The sequence below is a fragment of the Ovis canadensis genome, chromosome 24 (genome assembly GCF_042477335.2).
Source record: "Ovis canadensis isolate MfBH-ARS-UI-01 breed Bighorn chromosome 24, ARS-UI_OviCan_v2, whole genome shotgun sequence".
In the NCBI taxonomy this organism is placed as follows: Eukaryota; Metazoa; Chordata; class Mammalia; order Artiodactyla; family Bovidae; genus Ovis; species Ovis canadensis.
This window is the reverse complement of record NC_091268.1, coordinates 15,642,719-15,670,535: the sequence shown is the minus strand read 5'-3', so window position 1 is coordinate 15,670,535 and position 27,817 is coordinate 15,642,719. Positions and strand designations below refer to the sequence as shown.

The 27,817-nt window shown below is 57.8% G+C and overlaps 3 protein-coding genes across 19 annotated transcripts; 2 read left to right on the top strand and 1 right to left on the bottom strand.

Annotated features, from left to right (window-relative positions):
• Positions 1-293: 293 nt before the first annotated feature.
• On the bottom strand, positions 294-3,703 carry NME4 (NME/NM23 nucleoside diphosphate kinase 4). 3 transcript variants are annotated; one of them, XM_069569474.1, is made up of 5 exons: positions 3,368-3,703; positions 1,726-1,859; positions 1,379-1,480; positions 1,170-1,282; positions 294-715 (listed from the first exon to the last, which is right to left on the bottom strand). In XM_069569474.1, the coding sequence occupies exons 1-5, from the start codon at positions 3,456-3,458 to the stop codon at positions 595-597; spliced, it is 561 nt and encodes a 186-aa protein (XP_069425575.1). In that variant the 5' UTR covers positions 3,459-3,703; the 3' UTR covers positions 294-594. The 3 variants fall into 3 exon arrangements, with proteins under 3 accessions (XP_069425575.1, XP_069425576.1, XP_069425577.1); XM_069569475.1 differs by having other exon boundaries at positions 2,892-3,681; XM_069569476.1 differs by lacking the exon at positions 3,368-3,703 and adding an exon at positions 2,968-3,338.
• PGAP6 (post-GPI attachment to proteins 6) lies at positions 2,650-23,928 on the top strand. Of its 14 annotated transcripts, none has more exons than XM_069569460.1 (15): positions 2,674-3,152; positions 11,015-11,197; positions 13,410-13,490; positions 18,443-18,620; positions 18,702-18,894; positions 19,394-19,488; positions 19,649-19,917; positions 19,994-20,310; positions 20,701-20,791; positions 20,872-20,995; positions 21,388-21,524; positions 21,923-22,101; positions 22,173-22,319; positions 23,098-23,214; positions 23,520-23,928. In XM_069569460.1, the coding sequence occupies exons 2-15, from the start codon at positions 11,074-11,076 to the stop codon at positions 23,814-23,816; spliced, it is 2,349 nt and encodes a 782-aa protein (XP_069425561.1). In that variant the 5' UTR covers positions 2,674-3,152; positions 11,015-11,073; the 3' UTR covers positions 23,817-23,928. The 14 variants fall into 14 exon arrangements, with proteins under 14 accessions (XP_069425568.1, XP_069425570.1, XP_069425569.1 ...); XM_069569458.1 differs by having other exon boundaries at positions 19,361-19,488; XM_069569461.1 differs by having other exon boundaries at positions 2,680-3,147.
• MRPL28 (mitochondrial ribosomal protein L28) lies at positions 23,905-27,817 on the top strand. Of its 2 annotated transcripts, XM_069569472.1 has the most exons (6): positions 23,905-25,256; positions 25,434-25,731; positions 26,262-26,414; positions 26,714-26,848; positions 26,938-27,024; positions 27,417-27,817. In XM_069569472.1, exons 1-6 carry the CDS (start codon positions 25,210-25,212, stop codon positions 27,522-27,524), a joined length of 828 nt encoding a protein of 275 aa, XP_069425573.1. In that variant the 5' UTR covers positions 23,905-25,209; the 3' UTR covers positions 27,525-27,817. The 2 variants fall into 2 exon arrangements, with proteins under 2 accessions (XP_069425573.1, XP_069425574.1); XM_069569473.1 differs by lacking the exon at positions 26,262-26,414 and having other exon boundaries at positions 24,693-25,256.

Here is a 27,817-nt window from a genome sequence, read left to right as displayed (position 1 = left end):
TTCGGGGCGGCTTCAGCTCCCTGCCTACCCCTTCCTGCTACTGTTCACAACTGCCTAGGGCTCCTCCTTGAGGGACAGCACAAGCTCTGTGGCTCAACTTGGAGCTCCCAGGTTACATACAGGCTGGAGGCTTCTGGACTTCTGCCTATCTCATACATTCAACAAAGTTCTTGATCTCCTGGTATGTGAGATGGTAAGCTTCATTTCTACTTTCAAGCTGCTTACAACTTTGAATAAGGCCTCATTGCCACCTCAGAGATGGCAGGGGCCATAATGAGCACTCCACTCCCACACACAGCACAGTGAATTTTAATGTCCCCACTTTGGGGAAAGGACGGTCACACTACCAGCTTTTGGACCCCAAAGCTTGTCTGGCACTTTGGTTCAGAAAGGACTTGGTCCAGTCCCTTGCTGGCTTAATAAAAGGCACATAAAGTTTGTGGCTCAACCCATTCTGGCGCTGGAGTGGGGCAGAAGCTGGACAGGGAGGTGGTCTGGGACAGATGGGCAGAGCATGGGTGTGAGCTCAAGTTCTTGTTGACAGAGGTAGCTGGTCCTGAGTGGATGCCGGGGTGACCGCAGGCGCCTGCGTGCTCAGGCTGCATAGATGCTGCTGAGGTGGCCATCTGCCCAGTCCACCAGCTCACTGCTCTGGAACCACAGCTGGATCTCTCTCTGGGCCCTCTCCACGGAGTCGCTGGCATGGATGACATTCCTGTGCCAAGTGGCAGAGGTAGGGCACAGGCTTCAGCATGCACCTCAGGGGTCCTAGGCACAGTCTGCCGATCCCCGACTGTCTAGGGGGGTAGGTGGGTGATGGTGCAGAGGGGCAAGGAAGAACAGAGGAGCTGGAAAACGGTTCCAGCCTGACCTCGGCATCTGTCCCGGGCCAACCCCTGGGGTGTCTGGAGGTAAAGTCAGGTGACAGACCGTGACGGCAGAGCACAGACACAACACAAAGAATGCTTTATCATCTCCTGTGTACATGAAAAGGTTTTTGAAAAATACTGCACTAGCCAACGTCAGGTTTGACATGCTACCATCAAGTTTTCTGGCTTCGCTCTCCCCTGAGCAAGACACCCAAGCCCGGTGGATCTGCCTTGGGCACAGGCTGCCACCCTGAGCCCCGAGGGCACTGGGCCTCAGTTCCAAGTGGCTGAGTGTGTTACCTGCTGACGTGGGTGCTGAAGTCTCCCCGGATGGTGCCAGGGGCAGCCTTGGCGGAGTTAGTGTGGCCTATCATGGCCCTCGAGGTGCAGACCACATTGGGGCCTTCCCAGACCTGCAGCAGGGAGATAGAGGAGGTGGGGAGAGGCGGGGGTCACCCAGGGCTCAACCCAGGGCCCTCCGCCCTCCCACCGCCACGGCCCCGCCATACCATGGCCACCACAGGGCCGGAACTCATGTAGCTGATGAGGGCTGGGTAGAAGGGCTTCCTCTGCAGATCATGGTAGTGCTCAGCAAGGATCCTCTCTGGGGCCTGGTGCATTGAGGGAATGTGTGAGAGGGAGCCCCACCGGGCACCAGGGCAGTGGTTGTGGCGTCCTGACCTCAGGGCCCTCGGCAGACGACACTGACAAGGCCTGGTGCTCCAGCTACAGGAGCACAGGGCAGGCACTTCCCGCCCCTCCCCTTCTACTGCCAGCGCAAGGAGGCTGTCCTGATGCAGGGCTGAAAACAGCCCCCACCCCAGTCCCCTCACCCACAGGCGGAAAGCCCTGGTACCTGCAGCATCTTCATCCCCACCAGCTTGAAGCCCCTCCTCTCAAAGCGCTGGATCACGTCCCCGACTAGCCGCCGCTGTACTCCGTCTGGCTTCACCGCAACCAGCGTCCGCTCCCGGGTCCAGGAGGGTCCTCCTGTAGAAGAGGGGGGCTCGGGGCTGCCACGGCCTCACCTTTCATGTCTCCTGGACCTGGGTTCCCTGCCAGGACCCAGGTGTCCCCTAGACTACAGAGTTTGCCTCAACCAGAGCAGTCCTGGAGGGGAAAAGTATGGTGCCCACAGCCAGGACTGTCCAGCATGGTGGGCCCCTGGGGACTTCAGCCTGTCACAGGGGGCATGGCCCCACCCAGGCAGGCACTGGGAGCAGCTGCCCATGATGGAGCTGGTGCCCTTGAGATGCCACACTGGCAAGAAAATACAAGTCCTGATGTTCACGCCTGTACTTCGGGGAGCCAGCGTAGACACTGTCTGCACCCCCAAACTGCCACATCACGAGGGACCCAGCGTCCATTTTCTGGGTCTGAGGTGAAATAACGGCAGGGACCAGGGAGAGTGAAAAGCACTTTCCCACTAGGTGGGTCACAGGGAGAGAGAGGGACTTGCGGACTGAGAAAGGGGGAGGGGTCCCTGTCTGCAGCCAGGGAGACAGGAGGGCTCCTCCTCTGACACCTTCCTTGGCCAGGCTGTTGTTGGGGTTTCAAGGCAGGAAGGACACTTGAAACCTAGTGTCCTAAAGTCAACACTGCCCCAGCCCTCCTCCTCCGGGGGTGACGCTGCCAGAGAGACCCCCAGTGTCATCACCCTCCTACCGCCTAACACTTCCAGAGTTAGGCTGACCCTTGGCATTGGGTCTAGGGTCAAGTGTACTCTGGAAAAGGGCCCAGACCCTGGATTGGTGGCTAAGTCCTGCAGAGAGGGAGGAGAGAACTGGAGAAGAGATGAGCTGCCAGGTCCAGAAGAGCCAGTGTCCCTGGGGGCATCTGCATCTGCCTTCCCAGCCCCAGGAGGGCTTGAGGACCAGGGGTGCCCACCAGGTACCTTCAATGCCTTGCACTGCAGGAAGAGCCCCACCCTTATTCGCTCCCCCAAAGCCCAGTCCCTAGGGGCCCTGCTGTCCAGCCTGGCCTACTGCCAGCTGGCTCCTGCCTCGGAAGATGGCAATTTACCCTTGCCAGCATTGCAACGCCAGGACTCTGGAAGCGTCCGAGGGCCAGCTGCTAGGGCGGACGACCCCCCGGATACCTTCAAGGCTCCAGGCAGGGATATGCCAGGAGGAAAGACGCCTCAGGATAGGAGTGTTCGTTTGCTGAGAATGAGCCCCCCCACGCAGGAGCCCTGGGCCCGCTGGGATCCCAGCCAGGACAAAGCAGGCTTCTGGTTTCCTCCTGCTCCGGAGCCCTCGGACCCCCTGCCCCGAGCAAGGTGAGGTGAGTGGGGCCGTGGGGGCCTGGCTGGGAGTGAGCGGTGACGGCGGCGGTGAGCGCTGGAGCCCCGCGGGGCAGGAACCCCAGGGGCGCGACTCTCCAGCCCGCCTGCTCCCCGGCCTTCGGCCCCCGCGCCGAGGCCGCACGTGCGTCAGCAAAGGCCGGCGGCCCCTCGACCCGCCCCACCCCGCACGTGGCCGCCAGGCGGGCGGACTCACCCGAGCAGGAGCGCGCGAGCAGGCTGGGGCCCAGGGCCCGCGCGCCGCACAGCAGCCCCCGCAGCCCTGCGAGCCCGGAGAGGCCGCGCATGACTCCCAGCCGCCGGCGCCGGCTGAGCGCGCGGGGGAGAGGGTCCTGGGAAGAGGGGGAGGGGCGGAGGGCGGGGGAGGCGGGAGAGAAAGAAACTGGGGGAAAGGGTGGAAGGAGGGAGGCGGGAGGAGGCCGCAGGGGTGGAGGGAGAGAGGGAGGCGGGTTGGGGGAAGGAGAGGGAGGGGAAGGAGTCGAGGGAGGGCCAGCGGCCCCAGGCTTCTGCGCCAGGGCTCCTCCCCCTCCCCCCCTGCACCCCGCACTCCGCACACCCCCGCACTTCCCCCCAGAAGCTGTGTCACTCGAGTGGACTTGGGAAGTGTCTAGTGTCAATTTCTGTTAAAATCAGAAGAAAAAAAGAATAATGGTGATGAACCTAGCACGGATCGTGTTCGTCTTTATATCAACGCAGTCCTTAAGCATCATGTTGAGTTCATGCAGGTCCTCCTGCGCCTGTTTTGGCCTGCACCCCTGTCCTGGAAGCAGGGCCGGCTTCTGGGCTGAGGGGGTGCGGGGGCGCGGATGCTCCCACCTGGGTCTGGGTCTCCCTCTGAAATGATACCCTGAGCTGGGAGGATGGACCTGCACGGTCAGGCAAGGTTCGGCAGGGCATCCAGGCATTTGGATGGGGAAAAATCCCACCTTTATTCTCAACTGGCCTGGAAAGGGAGGAGTTTAGCTTCACTGAAACACCTTGCGATGCTTGTGAATTGATCATAAACAGAAATCACAGATATTCTCATTTATACTACAGTTCAGGTTAAAAGGTGGCAGCTTACTATTTGAATTTTGAGATCCACGGGATCTAACGTAGTGAGTTTTTTAAAAAATATACATACTTTAAATTTTGTCTTTTAAGCTGTGATATTTGTTTATTTGATCACACCACTGCTGTGTGTGGGATCTTAGTTTCTACCCCAGGGATTAAACCTAGGCCCCTGGCATTGAAAGTGCAGAGTCTCAACCACTGGACTGCCGTGGAAGTCCCCATATATATTTCTGTGTGTTGTGTGGATGGAGTTTTTTACTTAGTTTCATTTTCAATTGTTGATTCCAAGGGTGTAAAAGTACAGTTGAGTGTTGTATGTAGATCTTGTACCCAGAAACTTTGCTGAATTCATTTATTATTTCTAATAGTTGCTTACTGGATTTTTCAGGATTTTGTATACGCAAGGTTCCCCAATTTAGATGCCTTTTGTTTCATTTTATTAATGAATTGCTCTGGCTGGAAACTCCGGAGGGGAGAAACATGGTGACCACAGCCAGGATCTCCAGTAAAACACTGAATACAAGAGACCCGCTTTTTCCACTCTCTTAACATGGGACATGATTGTTTTGAAATCTTTTTTCTTTCTTAGTATGGACACTTAACAGCTATAAATTTCCTTCTAAACACTGTATTAACTGTATTCCATTTGTTTTTGTACGTCTTCATTTTCTTTCAATCTCAAAAGTATTTTCTTTAATATTTACCTATATTATTTTTTAATTTGGCTGTGCTGGCTCTTAGTTATGGCATGCGGGATCTTTAGTTGCAGCGTGTGGAATCTAGTTTCCTGACCAAGGATTGAACCCAGGGCCCCTACATTGGGAGTGCAGAGTCTTAGTCTTTGGACCACCAGGGAAGTCCCTCTTTTTTTTTTTTTTTTTAATTGATTGATTTCTTACTGTGTTGGGTCTTAGTTGCACACTTGTGATCTTTGTTGTGGGCTTCTCTCTAGTTGTGGCATGGGCTTCAGACCCCATGGGCTCTGTCATTTGCGGCACACGGGCTTAGACCCCCCCGGCTGTGGGATCTTACTTCCCTGAACAGGGATTCAACCCACATACCCTGCATTGCAAGGTGGATTTTTTGGGTTTTTTTCCTGCACTGGGTCTTCATTGCTGCCTGCAGGCTTTCTCTTGTTTTTCTGTCAGGAAGTTGTGTTAACTCTTTGCAACCCTATGGACTGCAGCACGCCAGGCTCCTCTCTCCACTATCTCTTGGAGTTTGCTCAGATTCGTGTCCATTAAGTCAGTGATGCTATCTAACCATCTCATCCTCTGCTGCCCCCTTCTCCTTTTGCCTTCACTCTTTCCCAGAATCAGGGTCTTTGCCACTGAGTCAGCTCTTCACATCAGGTGGCCTGATACTTCCTTAGCACTCAGCCTTCTTTATGGTCCAACTCTCACACCCATACATGACTACTGGAAAAACCGTAGCTTTGACTATACGGACTTTGTTGGCAAAGTGATATCTCTGCTTTTTAATATAATGTCTAGGTTTGTCATAGTTTTCCTTCCAAGAAGCAAGCATCTTTTAATTTCATGGCTGCAGTCACCGTCTGCAGTGGTTTTGGAGCCCAGGAGAATAAAATTTGTCACTGCTTTCACTTTCCCCCTTCTGTTTGCCATGAAGTTATGGTCCCAGATTCCGTTATTTTAGTTTCTTTAATGTTGTGTTTTAAGCCAACTTTTTCACTCTCCTCTTTCACCCTCATCAAGAGGGTCTTTAGTTCCTCCTTGCTTTCTTCCATTAGACTGGTATCAGCAGCGTATCTGAGGCTGTTGATGTTTCTCCCAGTTTTCTCTAGCTGCAGCAGATAGGAGCCCCTCTTTGTTGCAGTAACAGGCTCTAGGTCTTGGGCTTGGTAGTTGTGGCCCATGGGCTTAGTCGCTCTGAGGCATGTGGGATCATCCTGGGCCGGCAGTTGAGCCTGTGTCTCGCTTGCCTTGAAGTCCCTTTCAGTACTGTCTGATTCCCCTTTTGATTTCGTATACTCTAAAAACGGCAAGTCAGGACTTCCCTGGTGGTCCAGTGGTTAAGAATCCACCTGCCCTGTCAATGCAGGGGACACAGATTCAACCCCTGATGCAGGAAGGTTCCACATGCTGCGGAGCAGCTAAGCCCACACACCACATCTCAGAGTGTGCGCCCTGGAGCCCGCACTCTGCAACAAGGGAAGCCACTGCATTGCAATGAACGAGAACTCCTGGTTGCCAGGGCTTAGGAGCTGGAAAGGATGAAGAGTCAGGGCACAGAGGATTTTCAAGGCAATGAGACCACCCTGAATGACGCTATAATGATAGATACATGTCATTACCGTATGTGTGTGTTCGTCACTCAGTCATGTCTGACTCTTTGTGACTCTATGGACTGTAGCCCACCAGGCTACTCTGTTCCAGGGATTCTCCAGGCAAGAATATGGGAGTGGGTTGCCATTCCCTTCTCCAGGGGATCTTCCTGACCCAGGGATCGAACTCCTGCATTGTGGGCAGATTCTTTATTTGTCATTTGTCCAAACTTCCCAGAAGTGCACCACCAAGACGGAAGCCTAATATAGCCGTGGACTGTGGATGACTCATGGTGTAGATTCATCAGCTGTAGCTACCGTGCCACATGGTCTGGTGGGGATGCTGATGGTGGGGGAGGTTGTGCATGTTTGGGAGCAAGGGCTGTTTGCAAACTGTACATTCTGCTTAATTTTGCTGTGAATCGAAAACTTCTCAGAAATAAGATCTGTTAAATACACACACACACAAGGACTTCCTTGATGTTCCAGTGACTGAGACTATATGCCCCCAGTGCAGAGGGCATGAGTTCATTCCCTGATCAGGGACTTAGATCCCCCATGCTGCAACTAAGGGTTCACATGCCACAATAAAGACTGAAGATCCTGCGTGCCGCAACTAAGACCTGGCACAGCCAAAATAAATAAAATAAATTTTTTTTTAAAGTACACGCACACACACACACATAGACCATGAAGAAAGAAAAAGACAAGTCACAGGACAGGAAAGAATGTTTCCGTCACCTAAAAACCATGCAAATCTAGGGTTCCATGACCAGAGATCAGTGAGTAAAAGACCAGTGACCCAAGAAGCACAGCAAATAGTTGAAGATTCATTTCCCCAAAGAGGAATTCCAAACACCCAGTAAACAGTGCAAAAGTGATCAGCCTCAGGAGTAATCAGAGAAACGCAAATGAAGATGGCACAAATCTCCAAGTCTGAAAATTCCAAATATTTAGTGATAGTGTAGCCCATTGAGAAGGCAATGGCACCCCACTCCAGTACTCTTGCCTGGAAGATCCCATGGATGGAGGAGCCTGGTAGGCTGCAGTCCATGGGGTCGCTAAGAGTCGGACACGACTGAGCAACTTCACTTTCACTTTTCACTTTCATGCATCGGAGAAGGAAATGGCAACCCACTCCAGTGTTCTTGCCTGGAGAATCCCAGGGACGGGGGAGCCTGGTGGGCTGCCGTCTATGGGGTCACACAGAGTTGGACACGACTGATGCGACTTAGCAGCAGCAGCAGCCCATTGAGACTCCTCACTGCTGGTGAGACTCTCAACTGATCAAACACAGTTAGGTGAACAGCATGGAACTGTCAAGAAAGGGAAAAGACAAACTACAGAGTTGAGAAAATATTTGCAACTCATATATCTGATCAGAATTTACAAAGAACTTTTATAAGTCAACAACAGTCAACTGCTCAGCCCACCCTCCTATAACCCCCTCCCTTGCCCTTGAAGTGTGGACTGCACCCAGTGACAAGGAGGAAACAGCAGGAGAGGGTCTGGTCATCAATCGTCAAGGCGACCTCACCTCCCCTTCCCCCTCACTTGCTGCCCCATGGGATGAGGAACACGTGTCTCTGGCCAACAACCAGTGTGGACCTGAGGCCACAGCCATGGATGCAAGTTTAGAAGCAAATCCTACCCCAAAGAGTTGCAAGGAGTCAGACATGGCTGAGCACAAACACACACACACAGGGACATTGATGTGGTGAGTCAGATCTCCTATTTTACTATTTGTTTTGTGTTTGCCCCCTCTGATGTATAGTCTCTTTCTCCTTTGCTGACCTTTTTGGATTAAATTAATATTTTAAAATATCATTTAATGTATTTATTGGCTTTTTAGGTATTCCTTGACCTGGGGGTATATGTGCATGCTGAGCCATGTCTGATTCTTTGTGACTGCGTGGGGCGCCTCAGTCCATGGGATTTTCCAGGCAAGAATACTGGAGTGGGTTGCCATAACCTTCTCCAGAGGGTCTTCCCAGCCAGGGATAGACACCCCCACCCCATTTCTCGTGCCCCCTGTATTGCAGGCAATTTCTTTACCACTGAACCATCTGGGAAGCCCCGACCTGGGGCTATAGCTCAGCATTATTTTATATGAGTTGCTCTGCTGCTGCTGCTGCTGCTAAATCGCCTCGCTTGTTCCTGACTCTGTGCAACTCCATAGATGGCAGCCCACCAGGCTCCCCTGTCCCTGGGATTCTGCAGGCAAGAATGCTGGAGTGGGTTGCCATTTCCTTCTCCATTGGTTGCTCTAGGGATTGTTAATTACATTCTTAACATGTCACAGACTATTTAGAATTTATATTGTGCCATTTCATGTAAGATGCAGGCATTTTGCAACCATGTAGGTCTATTTTCTCCCTCCCCCATTCTATCTGCTCCATTGTTTCTGAGAAGTCATTCATTGTTTGAAATGTTATTCCCTTGAATGTCATTTTTCTCTGGGTGCTTTCAATATTTTCTCTTTGTGTTTGGTTTTCAGGAGTTGACTGGGATGTGTTTGGCTGTGATTTTCTTTTACACATTCTTCTTAGGACACACTGATCTGCTTGAATCTGTAAATTAACGTCTTTCACCAGATTTCATGTTTTTTCCTGTCTCATTCTCTTCTGTCCTCTTGGAATTCCCCCTTTAAGCCTGTTAGACTTCTCATTCCTCCTTGGATCACTGCCAGGGGAGCCAGGGTGGATGGCTTATTCTAGGAGCAGGGGTCCCAGGAGGCTTACCCCTATTTTGCCACCCCAGGGAAGCTGGTGGGGGGTGCCAAGGGGGAGCCTGCAACCAGAGCTGACACTAGAGCCTCCTGTCCTGGCAACCATCTTCTGCCCTTGTCACCCTCTGTCACTCTCCGCTGGAAGGGGGGCAGGATTCACCAAGGTCATCATGCCCCATTGCCGCTGGACCGTGTCCCCGGCTCAGTGCATGCCAAGAGCTCTGAGAGCAGCTCCTGTGCCCTTCACCTCCTGGTTCCTCAGTGCCCAGCACCCAAGACAGGGAGCAATCATTAACCAGATAAAATGGGGACACAGGAGAACTACATGCTGCACTCTAGGAAAAATAACTTGCATTTAAGTATAATTTTAAGTATATGAGCCTCCTAAAAGTTTTGATGGGAAAATGATCCTTTATGAAATGATAATAATAGATGGTAGTTGGAGTTAAGAAAAACTTTGTCTCAGTAAAATAAAGATGCAGAAACTCTATTTGTTCCCCAAAGTTCTGGGGAAGCTATTCCTCTTGGCCCTGCGTGTCTGGGTGCCCCGGTCTAGGTCATGCTGACACGTGGGGGCACGGGGAGGAAGAGAAAGAGAAACCGCTCGCATCCCAACCCCGCCCACATGGGGACACTCCGCTCCCTGCCTGAGGAAGCCTGCAGTGGGCTGAGCTGACAGGACACCCGGTCTGTAGAGCACGGGACTGTTTCCAGCCTGGGCCTGGCACACAGGAGGAGCCTGGGCTGAACTGGGGGTGGTGGGGGAGCAGGGGGCGGGGGTACTGAGGGCCCCAGCCTTTCCCAGTGTGCGCAGGGCTGAGCGCCGACCTCAACTGGAAGGGCAGCCGTGGGAGAGAGGCCGGCTGGCGCTGGCACTGGGCCCAGGATGGCGGCACTGCTGGCCTGGGCTAAGTGGGGAGGAAGGACGGAGGGGAGACCCAAGAGATGAGACAGGCGGGGGGCTTCAGGAGGGGCGGGCACCGTCTTCTCTCCTTTGTGGGAAATACGTCTTTCCCTGGGCGGGCGGGCGGGCAGCCGTCCACTCAGTCCACCTCATGGAGCCAGCGAGGGCCTCTGAGGGTGTCCCAGCCTGGAAATGGGCTGTATCCAGCAACTCGGTCCATAAAAGCGATGCAGGGGATGCAGTTTCCATCCCTGGTCTGGGAAGATCCCACAGGCTGTGGAGCCACTAAGCCCAGACTCCGCAACTGCAGTAAGCCCGTGCAGGAAAACCCATCTGTGGGAAAACTGTGTGAAAATTCCTGAGATGTCCAGGTCCTTGTCTATGCACCGTCCCCTCACAGAGCCCCAAGGGTCCACAATCATAGACACCTGTGTGGCCAGTGTTGCCAAGCGTTTCAGGAAACAAACTCACTCAGAAGGACAATGCAGATAGTGGAGTGCAGTTTATTACACCGGCGGGCCCAAGGTAGTCTCCTCTTAGCCAAGAACCCTGACCAGTTTTTGTGAAAACCTTATATACCCTAAGTGTACGTGCCCAAACCCACCTCCCCAAATTCCCTGAAACTAGTCTGAACAAAGGAAAGATACAGTCAAAGTTAACCGGTGACTCATATGCCTTAAGCCTAGGTAGTTAACAGTGGACAGTAATCAATAGGTCTGTGATCATATCCCAATAAGCATAATAGAATTTATGATTCTATTTGGTTACACAGATAATTAGGGTATTCTTTTAGGCAATGGAGAGTCTAGGTACGAGTCCTAGGGTTCTTCCATCTGGGGGGTCTGGTTTTCCAGTTGGTATCTCATTTCCATAGATACTGGGCATAGAGCTCAAAGTCCACAGTCCGACCCATGAGGGAGTCCTGCTTTCAAGATGGAGCCTGTTCTGTCCGTTTCCTCCTTCACCAGCACCCCTGTAAGCACGGGTCCCCATTTCCAGGACATTTCAGTGTTGCCGCCGATACCTTCAGGAGCAGCTCACAGTGCAGCCACAGAGGGTAAGTGCCTGCTCCCTCGCCCGAGAGGGGACAGGGTGTCTTGTCTTCCCTTGTGGTCCGTTTGCCTGCTAGTGGACCAGCTGCGTCTTTCTGGTCGTCTCCCGTTGATTGCCAGGGTGCGGGGTGTTTCCAGTGTCTTCTTTCCTTCTGGGCTCTTTTTGAAGGAGGAAACAGACAGAGATGGACACCATCTTGGGCCAGGCTTCGAACTTTAGGCTACACGCACGTTCACTTTCCCAGTGGACTCTGAACTTTGTGCCCGGGGTCTACAGAAGTGGATATCAATGGAAAACCAGACCCCAGATAAAAGAGCCTCAGGACTTGTACTTGGACTCCCCGTTGCCTGAAAGAATATGCTAATTATCTCTGCAACAGAACAAAGTGGTAAATTCTATTATGTTTATTGGGATATGACCACAGGCCTATTGATAAATATCCACTGTTTATTTAGTCTTGTGACACAAGAATCATGGGTTAACTTTGATCGTATCTATTTCCTTGTCCAGACTAGTTTCAAGGAATTTGAGGAGGTGGATTTGAGCAAGTACACTTAGGGTATACAAGGGTTTCACAAAAACTGGTTGGGGTCCTTGGCTAAGAGGAGACTCTGCCTTGGGCCCGCCGGTGTAATAAACTGCACTCCACTGTCTGCATTGTCCTTCTGAGTGAATTTGTTTCCCAGAACGCGTGGCTACAGTATTTTAAGTGTGTGAATTCCCTTTCTATTTCAGGTGGGTTCACATTCTATCACTTGCACAGCACGTGATTCCTTCCACTTGGCTTGATGACGTGGATCCTTTTTCCTTTTACCCATTTTACAACTACATAATGTTTTTTAAATGAATCTGTTTTTTAATTTTTTGGCTGTGCCGGCTGTTGTTGCTGCACAGGGGCTTTCTCCAGTTGCAGCAAGCAGGGCGGCTCCTCTCTGTCGCGGAGCACGGCCTTGGGCTTCTCCTGTTGCTCTAGGTTACGTGGGCTTCAGTAGTCGCTCCACAGCATGTGTGATCTCCCTGGACCGGGGATGGAACCTGTGAGCCCTGCACTGGCAGGCAGAGTCTTACCCACTGAACTACCAGCGAAGTTCCACTCAACATTTTTTAGTGTAGTCAAATAAGTAACCTTTTCTTCATGTTCCCCAGTTCGTTGTCTTGCTTAAGAAAGGCTTTCCCATACCTGTATTCTAAGGGACGTGTTCTAGGTTCTTTTTAATATTTTTATTGTTTCATTCTTGACAGTTGATAACCTCGAATTTTCCATGTACTGTGAGGTAGGATACAGAAACCTCCTACCACAGGGCCTGTTGCCATCTTCAAGTGAGGCCCCCAGGTGGGCCGTTTTTATTCTAAAGACTCGTGTTACTCAGCAGAGATCTGTGATTCTGGTCCATCTGCAAGTTCCCCAGCCCCGCAGCTCCCCGCCTCAGACGAAGCACAGACACGTCCCCTCCTGCCTGTTGGGGAGCTTGGTGCTGGAGTCTCACTGAGATAACCCTCAGAGCGGGTAGGGCTGGGGGCGCCGCTGAGCCCAGCCTGGGGCAGGAATCGGTCTCAGATGGTACAGTCCTCGGGGCTCAGTGCTAAGCACAGCTGCTGTCCCTGCATGATCTGGGTCAGTACAGTGCACTAAAATCGAAGCTCAGCAAAATTCTTAATTGGTCTGTCTCTTTGAATTGAGGACCTGGGAGCCCCCAGCAGCCCTGGGTGAAGAGGCCCTGCCCAGATTCCAGAGGAATAAATAAGAGTTCACACCTGGGGCTTTCTCCTCCCCCCTCACCTTACCTCATCCCTCCCTTCCCCCCAGCCTCCAGTGGCACTGGGCTCCAGGGGTCAGCTTCTCCTCCCTCCAGACTGGTAAATCCACAAACACAGAGACACATATACACTGAAATTCAAAAAATTCAAACAGATGGAACCCCTCCTCCCAGTCCTCAGCCACTAGCTTCCCTTCCTGCACCAACTGCTGAATGCTTCTAGGCATTCTCCACCTTTGAGACATGCAATTTTTTTTTTTTTCCTACAAAAAGTGGAGCTTTCTGAACACATTATTCTGCCCTTTCCTTTTTTCTGCTAACGGTCCTCCTGCTAGACCATTCCAACCAGTACACAGAGCTTCTGGATTTTCAGCCCACTGGATCAGTGTTTATACCGTCACAGCATTTGAATCTCCATCTGGGTACCCATGATTCAAATGCCCCTTTCTCTCATGACAGGTATCTGGGCACAGGCTGCAACTCATGCAAGCTCATGCTTCCGCGACCATCTCTGCAGGGAAAATGCACAGCAGTGGCAGGGTGAGTCTCCCAGAGGCTCAGCAAACCTAGGAAAGTTTGGGAGCCACAATCAGCTTCTTGCAGATCTGTTAGGTCAAAGAAAAAAGCCCTCCAGGTGCTTTTCATTTTGCATTTCTCTAAGGAGGGAAATTTGCATATCCTTTGCAGGAATCTTCTCCAGTGGTTTCCTTATTGGTATTTCCTTATTGGTATCGGTGGTTTCCTGGTCGGTGTTTCTTATTTATCTGTAGGAACTCTTTATTGTCAGTAATCTCAGGAAGCTCTCCTTGTGATGCAAGTCCAAGAGTCCTCCAGTTTGAGGCTTCCTTTTTTGAGTTTGTTGCAGTTTTGCGCTGAGCTGAATTTCTCAGTCTTGCCTTTAGTCTCCTGGGTCATATTTAGAAAATTCTTCGCTTCCCCTAAACGCTAAAAGTTTCCTTAAGTTCTCTGGAGTCCCTTCACCGTTTCCTCTTCATGCTGAAATCTTTAATCTGTCGGAACAGACCCCGGGGTCAAGGGCGAGGAGTGACTCGCACCACCGACGCGAATCGCCACCTTCACAGTGTACAAAATATGTGTAGGAGCCTCTTCATCTTTCCATGAAAGTGTTTTTCACCCACACTCCTAGCGCCTTTGTGGTGTGGCGCGCCGGGAGGCCCGCCGGGGAGTCCAGATCCGGGAGGCGGGAGCGGCCGCCGGCGGGCCGGTCCTCCCGCCGCGCCCAACCAGTCACGCAGCGACCCGGGTGCCCCCAGACACATGTGGGGCGCTCTGCGGCCGCCCCGAATCTCCTGCGCATTCCAAGCCACGCAGCACCATTTCTGCCTCAGAACCAAGACCCCCGCGGTCCTCTAGGTCCGGGGCCACCTTCTGCCCCCACTCCGCCCCCCGTGTCCCGCGACCCTGCACCGCACGCTGCCCCGCCTCCGCTACTCTGCGCGCAGAGGAGGACCCGCGTTCCCGCTCACTCCTGACCCACCTCTGACCTGTTTTCCCAGCGCGCCCTCTTGGCCCACGGGACGCCCCCAGCCCCGCGTCGCACCCCGCCTCGTGTCACCCTCCCTCGCCCCACGTCACCGCCCCGCGTCGCCCCTCTGTCCCGCATCCTCCTTCCGATCGCCTTCCACGCGCGCCCCCCGCGCAGCTCTGCACCCAGAGCCCGTCTCCGTCCGGGCTCCGGCGGGGCGGGGCCTCACAGGCGGAAGTGCCCGGGGCGCCGGTGGCCGGGACCTGCCCGGAGGATGGGAGCCTTGGGCAGAGGCAGCGGCGGGGGCCGCAGTGGCGGCGGTGGCTGCCCGGGCGGCGGCGGGGGCGGGCGGCCCGGTGCGCGGGCCGGGTAGCGCCTGGCCGAGCGCGGAGCCATGCGCGGGGCTGGGACTGGGACCGGGGGCGCGGCGGTGGCGGTGGCGATGTCGCTGCTGCTGCTGCTGCTGCTCTCTCGGTCCCCGCCTGCCGCCGCTGGCGACGGCAGAAAGAGCGGTAAGCGAGCGCGGACCCGCGGGCCCCATCCCCGGGGCGCGGGCCGGGGCGCGGGGTGGGGGGGAAGAGGCCGGTGGGGGGGCGGGTCTGGGATTGTGACTCACCTGGGGACACCTGTGCGCTCACCTGGCAGGGACGTAGGCCTCAAGTCCCCACGCCGTGTTGGGGGCTCAGGGCGCCCCCTTGGAGGGCGCCGAGTGTGAGAGCGATCGGATAGAAAGGACGCCCTCTCCCCCTCCTCTGTGCCCAGGGCCAGGTTCGGCCAGACTGTCCCCTTGGAGCAAGCTCTCGCTTCCTTCCTCCTCCCCCTCCTCCCAACGCGTTCTGGCCGGGTAGGACCTTCGGGCACCGGGGTGAGGTTGAGCGGCCCAGGGGGGACTCTCCTGGGACTCCAAAGGCTGCGGTGGGAGTGCGAGTTCCTAGGAGGAAACCTTGGGCAGTGGGGTTCCAGGATGCCATCTGGTCTGGGAGAGGGGCAGAGTTGGAGGAAGTTGCTTAGATCCTGGGGTCACAGCCAAGTGCGTGTCATGGCTTCGCCTCTCCTGCAGTGACCACTACCCCAGTGCAGTCACTTTCAACAGCTGGCCTTGCTCGTTGTCCCCAGGACGCTCATAGGCCAGAGTGGTTCAGAGAAATGGGCACCTCTTTGCTGTTTGGGAACTTCGGCTCCCAGTGACAAAGGCTCAAGGGGGTGGCTAGATCAGAAGGTGCTGCTGGGCGCCTGGGGTTGCTGAGTAAACTCCCTGACTTCTGTGGCCTTGGGCTCTCTGATGGCCTGCTGGCTGGCCTGGGAGGGCCCAGATGCCCCAGGAGGCAGTAGGCAGCTTATCCAGCACAGCATGGGGCTGGCTCCCAGCCCATCCCCGCCCTCCTCTGAGATCTTGCTCCTCCAAGCTCCTGTTTCTCTGAGGGCTGTGCCTCTGGTTTCTGAGCCTGGCTTAGCTTGAAGGGAAAGGCAGTTTCCCCAAGGCTGGCCCCTGATGAAAGCACTCCGCCGGGGACTGCCATCCCTACTTTCTCCTTTTCTTCCTTCTCCCGCATCAGGGCTGGGTAAAGAGTCATCGGTAGGGAGATGGAAAACCTGGGGCGGCGCTCCCCTCCCGGGCCTGCTGAACGGATCCTGCTTTCTGTGTGATCCTGGCATCTGGGGTCTCTGGGTGGGCAGGGTCTCTGCACTGGGTGCCTATGCTGGTTTGGAGGATGTACGAGAGGATCCCCTTACTAGGGTCCCCAGACAGGCTCAGGGACTTTCTTTCTCCCACCCCCAACCCTGTGTCCTTGGAGGGGGTTGTGATAGAGCAAGTGTGCCTGTGGCTGGTGCTTCCTGATACTGGAAATGCGACTTCCACGTCTGGCTCGGATGTGTGAATGACCTGGTACACTCACCAAGAAAATGGAGTGGGCTTCTTGGGCAGGGAGGTCGGGGTGCAGGGCTGGGGATGGGATGGAGGGGCTGGGTGGCCTGGGAGTGGGAGGTCTTATCTCTTGTGCACCCTGAGGAGACTTTACAACCACCACTGAATTGCAGGTGTCCAGGGCTGGTGGGGGAGCCAGAGGACCCAGCCCCTCTCAGGCCAGGGGCCTGCACGCCACAGCCTGGCCTCCCCTGCCTGGCCATATCGAGCAGCTGGGTGCTCGGCAGCTGGCTGACTGTTTCTCTAAGGCCCTGTGAGCCCATGGTGGTGGCAGTGGGGGGATGGTGCAGCAGCCTCAGGAAAAAGTTTATATTAGTTCAGTGGCTCCTAGTCTCTTAGCACTCAGGCCACAGCCGGCAGTTGGAACCTGGTGACCAGCAGATACCTGGAAAGCTGGGTGCTTGTGCTGTGTGTTGCCTACCCCTGCCCAGCCCCCCATACTGGGCTCCTGGGAGCTCAGATGGCTTTGCAAGTGGCCTGTTATCTCTTTTCAAGGTGCTTCCATGGGAGTCAGGAGGCTGGCAAGACAGCCAGCTGCTCACCTGGTTCCCTCACCTGCTCACCTGGCCCACCTGGAGGGGCCCCGGGCTTACTGCTGGGATCGTGTGGGTTGCTACCGTCCTAGTGGGGCAGGGGGAGGAGAGGGTGGCCCCACCCTGCTGTGTTCACAGTGTATTTCTTTCCGAAGCACTTTAACATCCATTAACCATGGAGGGAGGGGCAGCTGAAGGGAGGTGCTGTTCTACTCAGCCAACTCAGGAAGCTGGGCCCAGAGAGGGGAAGGGACGGTCAAGGTCACTCCGGAACAAGACCTGAGCTGGCAGTGGGGCAGTGCTTCCTGCTGAGTAGCCCAGGCACCTCCTTAGTCACCTCTAGACACAGAGCACCGAGGCGTGCCTGTTCTTGGCAGGCCCAAGAGCATTCTTACCCACTCGTGGGGCAGGTGGTTATGCCGTGGGCCCCAGACACGAGGTTGTACTGGTTAGTGCACTCTCCTAGGAGGGTTGCTAATCCAGGGTTGGGTCTCCAGAGACCTTTAGAGCTGGTTTGGAAAGGCTGGTGTGACAGGAGGGGCCTCGGGTGACAACTTGCAGAGGGTGTTGGGGAGAGGAGCCATGGAGGTGAGGGGCTGGGAGACACTGCCAGGGCTGGGGAGCTCCGGGGTGGGAGCTAGCCTGTGTGCTGCCAACCCCTGCTTTGTCCCTGTGCCACTCTGCAGGGGCTTGTGCCCACTGAAGCAGCCGCTCCAGCCTAGGTGCTCCCCCCAACCCCCTGCAACACACACACAGGTTCTCTGCTCGCCTCCTGTCTGGGTGAGGGGGGACAGCGGCTCTTCCTGTACCCCAAATCATGGCCTGAGCGGGCAGCCAGCCTCCGGACCTGGTTGCCCTGCCCTGTCCACTGCAACCAGGACCAGAGATCCTAGCCCTGGGGAGACTCAGTGGAGATAGGGGTGTGTCCCGGCCTCCAGTGCCCAGGGCAGATGGGAGGAGGGATGGGGCTCCCACCTTGACTTCTTCCTGTGCCTTTCACCCTCCATCCCTCAGTCCCAGCTGTGCCAGGGCTGCGGGGGGGGGGGGGGGTGCGGGGGGGGGGGCGGCCGGGGGCGGTGAGCAGTGTGGAGAGGAACAGCCCTCTGAGGGGGGCTCTTCCTGCTTCTGAGGTCTGAGGTGCTTGACCTCATGTTGACCCAACATTTGATTGGTGTTGGGGCCTGTGGGACTTGTTGATTGGGGTGCCTGGTGGGTGAGATGCAGAGATCTGGGGGACTGAGCCTGTGAGCTGGAGGTTGCTGGCAGTGCTGCAGGGGTTAGGAAGATGGATGTGCAGACGTGGGTGAGAACGTGATTCCTGAGTGAAAGCTTCTGACCCCCGGCCTTCACCAGGGGCTCGAGGGCAGCAGTGACTTTTCCCAGGTCGGGGTTGGTGTGCCAGGCATCCCAGGGGCTCCATGGCTCCCCTGACTGCTTCTCTGAGGCCAGGCCAGGCAGAAGGGCCTCCGCCCTCCACCTTTCTCCATCTTGTCCCCCGGGGAGGGCTCCCAGGCTCCCTGGCCGCCTGACGGTGCCTTCTCTGCAGACTCCAGGCTGGTGTCCGAGCAGTTCTCCCAGGCCCCGCAGAAGCTGGCCTTCTACAACTGGTACGGCAGCGCCCGGCTCTTCCACTTCCGTGTGCCCCCGGACACGGTGCTGCTGCACTGGCTGCTGCAGGTCACCCCGGGCAGCGGCCCCGCCTGCAGCAACGTGGAGACCACCGTGTAGGTGCCAGCCTGCTCGCGGCCTGCTGCTGGAGCCGCCGAGGGCCACACCTGAGACCCCCCTGCTCTCTCTGCCTCCAGGTACTTCCGCTATGGCGCCCCTCCTGTGATCAACCCACTGGGCACCAGCTTCGCCAACAATACCTCCGTGCAGCCCTCCTTCCTCCTCAAGATGCTGCAGGACAACGCCTCTTTCAATGTCTCCTACCCAGCACCTGGGGACTGGTTTGTGGCCGCCCACCTGCCCCCCTCCTCCCATAAGATTGAGGTGAAGGTAAGGACACTCCCTCTGGGGATGAGGGACAGCACCGCCCAGTGCACAAATGACTGGTCCCTGCTATTCACCTCCTTAGGGCCGACGTTGCTCAGGGCTCTGCTGCCCAGCCCTGCCCCCTCTCTGGGCCAGCCCCGTCCGCTCTGGACCAGTCATTCCCACTCAGTCCATCCCCTCCTCTCTGGGCCAGCCCTTCCCCATCTGCTCCAACCCTGCCCCCTCGGTCCATCCCTGCTCCTCTGGGCCAGCCCCGCCCCATCTGCTCCAACCCCGCCCCCTCTGGGCCAGCCCCGCCCCATCTGCTCCAACCCCGCCCCCTCTGGGCCAGTCTCGCCCCATCTGCTCCAATCCTGCCCGCTCTGGTCCAGTCACGCCCCCTAGGTCCAGCCCCGCCCCTCCAGGCCAGCCTCGCCCCTCCGGGCCGGCCCTCCCCCACCTTCTTTCCCTGTCCCTGCTCTCTCCTCAGGACTTTATTCCCACCTGTGCCTACATCTTCCAGCCGGACATGCTGGTCGTGAGAGTGGTTGAGATGTCCATCCTGAAGCCTGACGTGCCCCTCCCACTAGTCCTCCTCTCCCAGCCCAGCTACCTCAAGTAAGTGCAGGCTTGCTGGAGTGGGCAGCCCTGCTGTCCTCAGGGCAGGTGAAAAGGTGGGAGGTCTAGGTCTTGGCCCCCACCCTGGAATTTAAGCTTGGGTTCGGGGGGCGGGCTGGAGCTGCAGAGCCCAAGTGAGGCCGTGTCCCCTTGGCTGCAGAGTCTTCGTCCCCAAGCACACCCAGGAGCTGCGGCTGGAACTGCAGGGCTGTGTGTCCAATGGGAGCCTGGGCTGCCCTGTGCACCTCACCGTGGGCTCGGCCACCCTGCCGGGAAACTTCCAGAAGGTGCTCACTTGCAGCGACCCGACCACGGCCTGCCGCCTGCTGCTGCCCTCGCCACCCTGGGAACGGTGGATGCAAGTGACGGCCAAGAGCCTGGCGGGGCCCCGCGCGTCGGTGACGTTTAGTGCTGTGGTTGCCCTCACAGGTGAGCTGTGGGGGAAGTGGCTCTGCCCCCTCCACCACCAGGCCTGCCCCCACTGAGCCCCTTGGGGTCCTGACAGCCTGCAGACCGTGGACTGTGAACCTCCAGCACCTTCTGAACAGCTCAGACCAAAGCAGCAACACCTCCACGGGCACGCCGCTCCCGAGCCCCAACACCCACGACCTGGACCAGAGTGGCAAGGCGGGCAGTGGCCCCTTCTGCTTCAGGAGCTTCCCCATCCTGCGGGAAGACATGGATGTGGTGTCCGTGCGCTTCCGGCCCCTGGACAGGGTCTCGGTGCTTGTGCAGTCGGACATGCCCTCGGTGATGCAGCTGCACCTCAACACGGGCATGGACAGTGGGGGCTCCCTCAGCATCTCCGTGAGCATCAACCAGGTACCCTGGTCCTCGAGGTCGGGTCGGGATTGGGACCCAGGGCCTAGGGCTCAGACCTTCCTGGGGTGCAAGGACTGCTGAGGCCTTCCTGTGCCCACTTTGCCATGGAGATTGGGTCGGGGTGGCTTTTCTGGCAACAGTGAGCCTGGCAGGGCATCGGGCCGGCATAGGTGCCAACTGAGAAACAGGAGGCCTGTCCCAGGGGCAGCAGGTCCCTGTTGGCAGGCCTGGGGCTTCATGGGGGCAAGGAGCTGAGGCTGGGGCCCTTGGCCTGGACCGGGTGGTCCTGGTGGGCCCTAAGCCAGTGGGAGCCACAGAGAATAGCACTTAGCACCAGAGGTGAGCGTGAGGTGGAGGCTGGGGACTGACCCTGTTCGGCCTCCCTTCCAGACTGTGATTGCCAACAACACTTCGGTGGTGGCCTGTGTGACCGCCGGCTCGCCCTTCCTCAGCTTCAACACTTCGCTCAACTGCACCACAGGTACTGGCAGGCGCGTCCAGCCCAGGGACCGGCGGGCATCTGGCTGCCTCTGACCGGGCCTCCCCACTCCCTCCCTGCAGCCTTCTTCCAGGGTTACCCCTTGTCCCTGAGTGCCTCGTCTCCCACGGCCAACCTCAGCATCCCCTACCCGGAGACAGACAACTGGTACCTCTCCCTGCAGGTCCTCTGCCCCGAGAGGCCTGAGTGAGTAAACTTGGGGGCGGGTGGCCAAGTGGTTGTGCTCAGGCCTGTGGATGGGGCTGCCTGCCTCCTAGTTTTGGGGGTGACCTGTCTTCCTCCAGCAGTGCCGGGTCAGTTGCCTCCTGCGGGGTTCCCCTCTCCCCCCAGCCACTGCTCCTGTGGCAGCTCTGAGAGCAAGGACACGAGCGAGGTTGCTGGTCCCAGCCCCAGGCATGTGGGGGCTCAGGCGGGCAGGGAGAGGGCGTCCAGGCCTTGCAGAGCCCCTTGTGGTTATAGTCCTCTGGGGCCCGGGGGCCTCAGCTCTGAGTTCAGGTGTCCAAGACCCTCTGGGAGCTCCAGAGAGGGGCTGGCCAGCAGACCTCCGCAGCCAGCCTTCCTGGGGCCCCTCCTCGCAGGGAGTGTGTGCAGGCCTCAGTCCTTGTGGAGACCACCATGTACTTGGTGCCTTGCCTGAACGACTGCGGACCCTACGGCCAGTGCCTTCTGCTGCGTAGACACGGCTACCTGTATGCGGGCTGCAGCTGCAGGGCAGGTAGGGATGGTCCATCAGGCGCCTTCCGCCTGTATCCATGGACCCCAGCCCCGGGCCTCTTTCTGGCAGCCACCCCAGCTCGGCCAAGGTTGGAGGGCGCCCTGAAGAGTGAGGGCCACCGCCTCCTTCCCCGGCCTGCCATGCCCCCCAACCCCTGTGTGGGCTCACAGAGGCACCCCCGGAGATGGGACTGCTTTCTGGTTTTGGTTTCCCCTGCTCACACCTGCCCACACTGGCCTCCATTTGCCCACACCTGTCCTCTCCTGCTGTGGGGTGAGGAAGGGTTTCCTCCTCAAGGCCCTGGGCATGGAGTAGGCCCTGAGGTTCCTGAGCAGCCACTGCCTGGCCTGGCCGCACTGGCCCGGCCTTGGCACCCACAGTGCTGCGCTGGCCCACAGGCTGGCGTGGGTGGAGCTGCACAGACAACAGCACGGCCCAGACTCTGGCCCAGCAGAAAGTAGCCACCCTCCTGCTCACCCTGAGCAACCTCCTGTTCCTGGCCCCTATCGCCATCTCCGTGCACCGCTGCCTTCTGGTGGAGGCCTCAGTCTATGCCTACACCATGTTCTTCTCCACGGTAAGCCCGCCCGCTCCCCGGGACTGGGGGGAGGCGGGAGGCTGGGCTGTCGCTCACCACTCGGCCCACAGTTCTACCACGCCTGCGATCAGCCGGGCGGCGCTGTGCTCTGTATCCTCAACTACGACACGCTGCAGTACTGTGACTTTCTGGGCTCCGGAGTGTCCATCTGGGTCACTGTCCTCTCCATGGCCCGGCTGAAGGCGTCCCTGAAATACGTGAGTGACCTCTTGATGCCTGGGTCTGGGTCCTGGGAGAGCGGAGGCCCTTGTGCACAGCGTGTCAAGCGAGACACCAGAAAGGGGGTTCCCACTGCCCTTGGAAACCTCTTGTTCTGACCAGTCGCCTACTGGGAGAGGTGCCTCCAGCTGTGAAGGGACCGTGCTGGCTGCTCGGAGGGTGCCAGGAAAGGAGGTGGTGCGCAGGGTTAAGCCAGGCCTCATCCAGAGAGGAGGCCTGGAGCCCCAGACCTGGACCAGACCTCCCTGAGAAGCGGCCAGCTCTGCCCCTGGAGTCCCTGTACTGAGGACACTTCAGGGCTTGGCTGCTGGAGATACGTGCCCTGGACAAGTCCATGCTTCAGAAACTCCCTTGTGGGGAGCTTTCTGGTGGCCCAGTGTTTCAGACTCTGTGCTTTCACTACCCTGGGTCCAGGTTGATCCCTGGTTGGGGAACTAAGATCCCACAAGTTATGCAGCACAGCCAAAAAGAGCAACAACAACAAAAACTGCATTAGAAATGCACCTGTGGATGGACCTGAGGGACCAGTGGATCCCAGCAGTGTGGGAGCTGGGAGAGGAGTACCTCCTCCCCACCAGCAGAGCAGGACACAGGCTGCCAGTTTCTGCAGGGGGGCTGGCAGGAGTGCTGGGGACGATGAGGGGACATAGGGATGACCAGCAGGCCCACACCGCCTGCTCCTGCTGGACCTTGTGCCATAAAAGACAGCCTGGCCTAGGGCTCCCATGACCCCACCATCATCCCTGTTTCGCCCAGGTCCTCTTTATCCTGGGCACTCTGATCTTCGCCATGTCCTTGCAGCTGGACCGCAGGGCCGCCTGGAACACAATGGGGCCTTGCCTCTTTGCCATCGTGGTCATGGTTACCATGTGGGTAAGGACCTGGGGCAGGCAGGGTTCCTGCTCAGACCCCCTCCCCTGGAAGTTGGGGTACAAGAGTGTGGGCTCCCCATACATGCTCACCCTGTGAGGACAGAATGTGGCCCCTCGTTCCGTCCATGTTCTCGTTCCTGGGTCCATGTTCTCCACACCCGCTGAGGGCTGCCAGCAGCAAGCCACAGGGGTCCAGTGTGGCTTGGCACCCCTTGAACCCGTCCAAGCAGCCCACACTCGCAGCCCTGGGCAGCGCCCCGAGATGTGAGCGCAGCCCCGTGCAGGTGCCCGTATGGTTTCCTCCAGGTGTACCGCTGCGGCCGCCGGCGCCACTGCTACCCCCCCTCCTGGCAGCGCTGGGTCTTCTACCTCCTGCCCGGCCTCTCCATGGCTGCTCTGGCCCTCACCATCTATGTTTCCATGATGACCAGCGAAAACTATTACTACACCCACAGCATCTGGCACATGCTGCTGGCAGGGAGCGCAGCCTTCTTGCTGCCGCCAAGGGACCAGCACGCCGAGCCCTGGGCCTGTGCCCAGAAGCTCAGCTGCCGCTATGAAATCTGCAAGAACCACCGGGACGAGCTATACACAGTGACGTGACAGCCGCCGTGGGGGGCACCTGCAGCTCTGCTGATCCCTCCAGCCAGGGGCAGGGTGAGGGAGTGGGACCCTATGCAGATCCATTTCCAACTGAATAAAACTGCCCTGCGCACTCTTTGGCTTCCCCCTCCGGAGGGAGGACCGCACCCCCAGGTCCTCGTGCCCGCGGGCTGCCAGCTGACTCGGTCCCCCTGCAGCCCCCAGCTGGTGTCTGCAGGGGCCTCAGGGCCAGGGCCAGGCTGCCTGGAAAGCACGGGTACCATGTGGGAGCAGGCTCTGGGTTATCCTGGCCTGGGATGGCTGGAGGGAGATGTGGAGTGGGAGTGCCCCACTGCCCGGTTCCCCTGTGAGGCTTTGGTGTGAGACACCCAGGTGGGCAGAGGGGCCCTGAACCTGCCTCCCATGGGCCTCTGGCTTCTTGGCCCCTCGTGCCTTGAATGCCACCCTGCCTTGGGCATGGGTCTACCCCCTGCTGACACACTTGCCTTGAGAAGGAGTGACCACACTTAACCATGGAGCTGATGGCACTGGGGGTCCATAATTCGGCCAGCTGCCATGAGTGGCATGGGGGAGGCTGGCTTCTGGCTGTCCACTCCTCCCCCTTCACTTCCTGTGGCTCTCAGTTTTGAGATGAGCTTCCTGGGTAGGAAACTGCCAAGCAGCTCTCAGGACGCTGGGCCCACAGGGCACACCTTGCCCTAGCTTGTGTCCCACTGGCCCCTGTGTTCTGGGCTCTTGTCTAGGGAGCATCTCCTTGTAATCCCCGGAGAGCAGGGATGGTTGCCACCTTCCACCCAACTGCACAGTTAAGGAGGGGACTCCTGGAAACCTGGCCCAGCCTTTCTCTGGTTGTGGGGACGCCCAGTAAGGGCTGCTGTCTGTGAGGGGCCCAAATGGGGCCATGGAAAGCTGAGCAGCTAAGCCCAAGGTGGGGGGCACGCGGCCCTCCCATCTCCTGGCGTCTTCCTTTCTGAGTCCTGTTCAGGCTGCAGCCTCCCCGGAAGCTTCCCGCTCCTCCAGAAACCCAGGACTTGGCCACCGGAGCTGGCTTGTAAAGGGGAAATATTTATATGCAATATTTTGAGGGGAAGATTTTTCAAGACATTTAAAACGTATTTTTATGTAGCTCTGATTTTACTGTGATTGGTGAATTTAATATTCTACAATGATGTTTCAAGGCAGGAGTTTTTAACATTGTTTTCTGCGCGAAGGTGGGACCGAGACTGACAAGTCCCACCTCCTGGGAAACGGGCCGTACTTGCCGACGGTGCCTAGAGCCGCCACCTTCTCCGCAGGGAGTTTTCTACCGTCCCTAAAGGCGGGAGAGGGGGCGGGACGAGGAGGGGGTAGACCGACAGCCTTTGCAGCCAGTCAGCGGCTGGTGGAGGGCCCGATGCCGCGGCGCGACTTCCGGTTCCGGCGAGGCCGGGGTTCTGTAAGGTAGGCGGTGCGGCAGGTCTGGGTTCGGGGTCTCGCAGGGTCGAGCCTGGATCGCGCGTCTGCGGTTGGAGCCACGCGAGGGGTTGAGCCGGTGGCGGGAATGTCGCGGGAGCGGGGGTATGGTCGAGGCCCGCGTCCTGCCGGGCGCGCGTGACGGCGGTCCCGACCTCCCGCCAGGCTCGCCGCAATGCCTCTGCACAAGGTCCCGGTCGGCCTGTGGAAGCGGCTGCGGCTGCGCGAGGGCATCTGTTCCCGCCTGCCCGCGCACTACCTGCGCTCCCTGGAGGAGGCGCGGACGCCCACACCCGTGCACTTCAGGCCGCACGGGGCCAAATTCAAGATCAACCCCAAGAACGGGCAGCGGGAGCGCGTGGAGGACGTGGCTATTCCCGTTCACTACCCCCCGGAGTCCCAGCTGGGGCTCTGGGGCGGCGAGGGCTGGCTGAAGGGTCACAGATATGTCAACAACGACAAGGTGGGTGAGCAGGGCGCGCTGGAGCCCTGCTCCGCGTGGGCTTTTGGGGAACGTTGACAGTGAAAGGGCGCCCACCGCTCGGGGAGAGGGCCTGACAGTGTGGTGGAGACAACTCCCTCTGAGGTGTGCTCAGGAGTTGTCTCAGTTCTGGCAGCCAAGTCGAGTGTACTGATGGGAGGAGCCCTGAGTGTTGAGAAGGGCTGGGGGCGAGGTTTCAGGTCACCTGTCAGCTTGCCGCCAAAGGTTCACCTCTGATCAGGTCTCCTGAGTCTGCTCCTAAGCGGGTGCTGCCTCTGCGGAGAGCTTGGGGTTGGAGGCTTTGTGTCTTTAAGGCCTCCCAGGCGTGCGTCTCTTTGCCCTTGGCCCCTTGGTCTCTGGTTTGGAATGACCTGTGAACCACGGGATACAATTGTGTGTGCTGTATCTGGAAGGAAGAGTAGCACCCTGGGCAGAGTCTACGTGGGGGTGGTCCCTGCACTCCAGGGTATGGTGAGAAGCAGCAGGGCTCACCAAGGCTCCCACATCTGCAGTTCTCCAAGAGGGTGAAGAAGGTGTGGAAGCCACAGCTGTTCCAGCGTGAGCTCTACAGTGAGATCCTGGACACCAGGTTCACTGTGATGGTGACTATGCGCACCCTGGACCTCATTGACGAGGCCTACGGGTTTGACTTCTACATCCTCAAGGCAAGCAGATCAGCACCAGGCTGGGGTCCCTGGTGAGATGTAAAGGGGACCATGTCCCTTACTGGACACCCCGGTGGGAGTCAATTACTGTGGGCGTGGGAAGCACAGCTGCCTCCTTCTCTGCTCTTCGACCTTCTGCTCTTCCGGCCTGGGTGTGAGGGATGCCTGCCTGGTCTAAAGTACTCTACTGGGCTGGCCTGGGGGCTGCCACCTGCTGGGGAGGAAGCTGGAGGGGTCAGCTGTTGGGGTGGGCGGGGCCCTGCCCTCAGCACCTGGCCCCATGCGGTGCCTCCTGCCAGACCCCGAAGGAGGACCTGTGCTCCAAGTTTGGGATGGACCTGAAGCGAGGGATGCTGCTGCGGCTCGCCCGTCAGGACCCCCAGCTGCACCCGGACGACCCCGAACGGAGGGCGGCCATCTATGACAAGTACAAGGTCAGGGCTCTAGCCTTTACTTACTGCTCCTCGTGGGTCCTCCAGCTGGCTGCCTGAACCTCACTGAGAGCCTGTCTCTGCCTGCCCAGGCGTTTGTCATCCCAGAGGCAGAGGCTGAGTGGGTTGGTCTGACGCTGGACGAGGCCGTGGAAAAGCAGAGGCTCCTGGAAGAGAAGGTGAGTGTGTGGAAAGACCAGTGAGAGCTGAATGCTTGGTGCCACTGGTTGCTTTGACTGCCTGGCATTCCCCAGGGTCTGCCCAGTACCACTCGGAGGCCTTTCTGTCTGTCCCTTAGAGGAGTCTGTAGCACGTGGTAGCTGCTGCCCTCTCCTGGCTTTATTCTCTGCAGCCCAGCCAGGGAAGCCAGGGGCAGGTGCCTGATCCTGTGGCTCTCTCCCACTGACAGGGCACTGTCCCGGGTTAGGGGTGAGTGTGTGGCGAGTGGGCCTACTTGACCCTGTGGCTGGGCCCAGTCCTCTCATGCTCAATGCCTCTGGTGTTTGGTCAGCAGCAGCTGGACTCCCGGCCTCCCCAGAGTGCCTTATGGTGACCCATCTTGCCCCTCCAGGACCCTGTGCCTCTGTTCAAGGTCTACGTGGAGGAGCTGGTTGAGCAGCTTCAGCAGCAGGCGCTGTCCGAGCCGGCTGTGGTACAGAAAAGAGCCAACAGGACGTAGCTTCCTGGGGACCTGGGCCTGACAGCCAGGCTCAGCACCGTGGACAGAGCCTGGGGCCTTGTTGACAGCCGCCTATGGGCAGTGGGTGAACCCATGGCTACGTGCTGGCCACGCAGCTCCTGGGTAGGATACGCTTTGTGGGAGCCCCAGGATGCGTCTCGTCCCAGGATCCCCAGAGGTCTGGGGCCATCTTACTGCCTGTGTGGTTCCCTGCTCCCTCCTTCTGCAGCAGGGGCCCTGTTGAGGAGGGTCCCCACCCTCTGGGGCCAGCTTGAGTAAAGTCTGACCCAGGC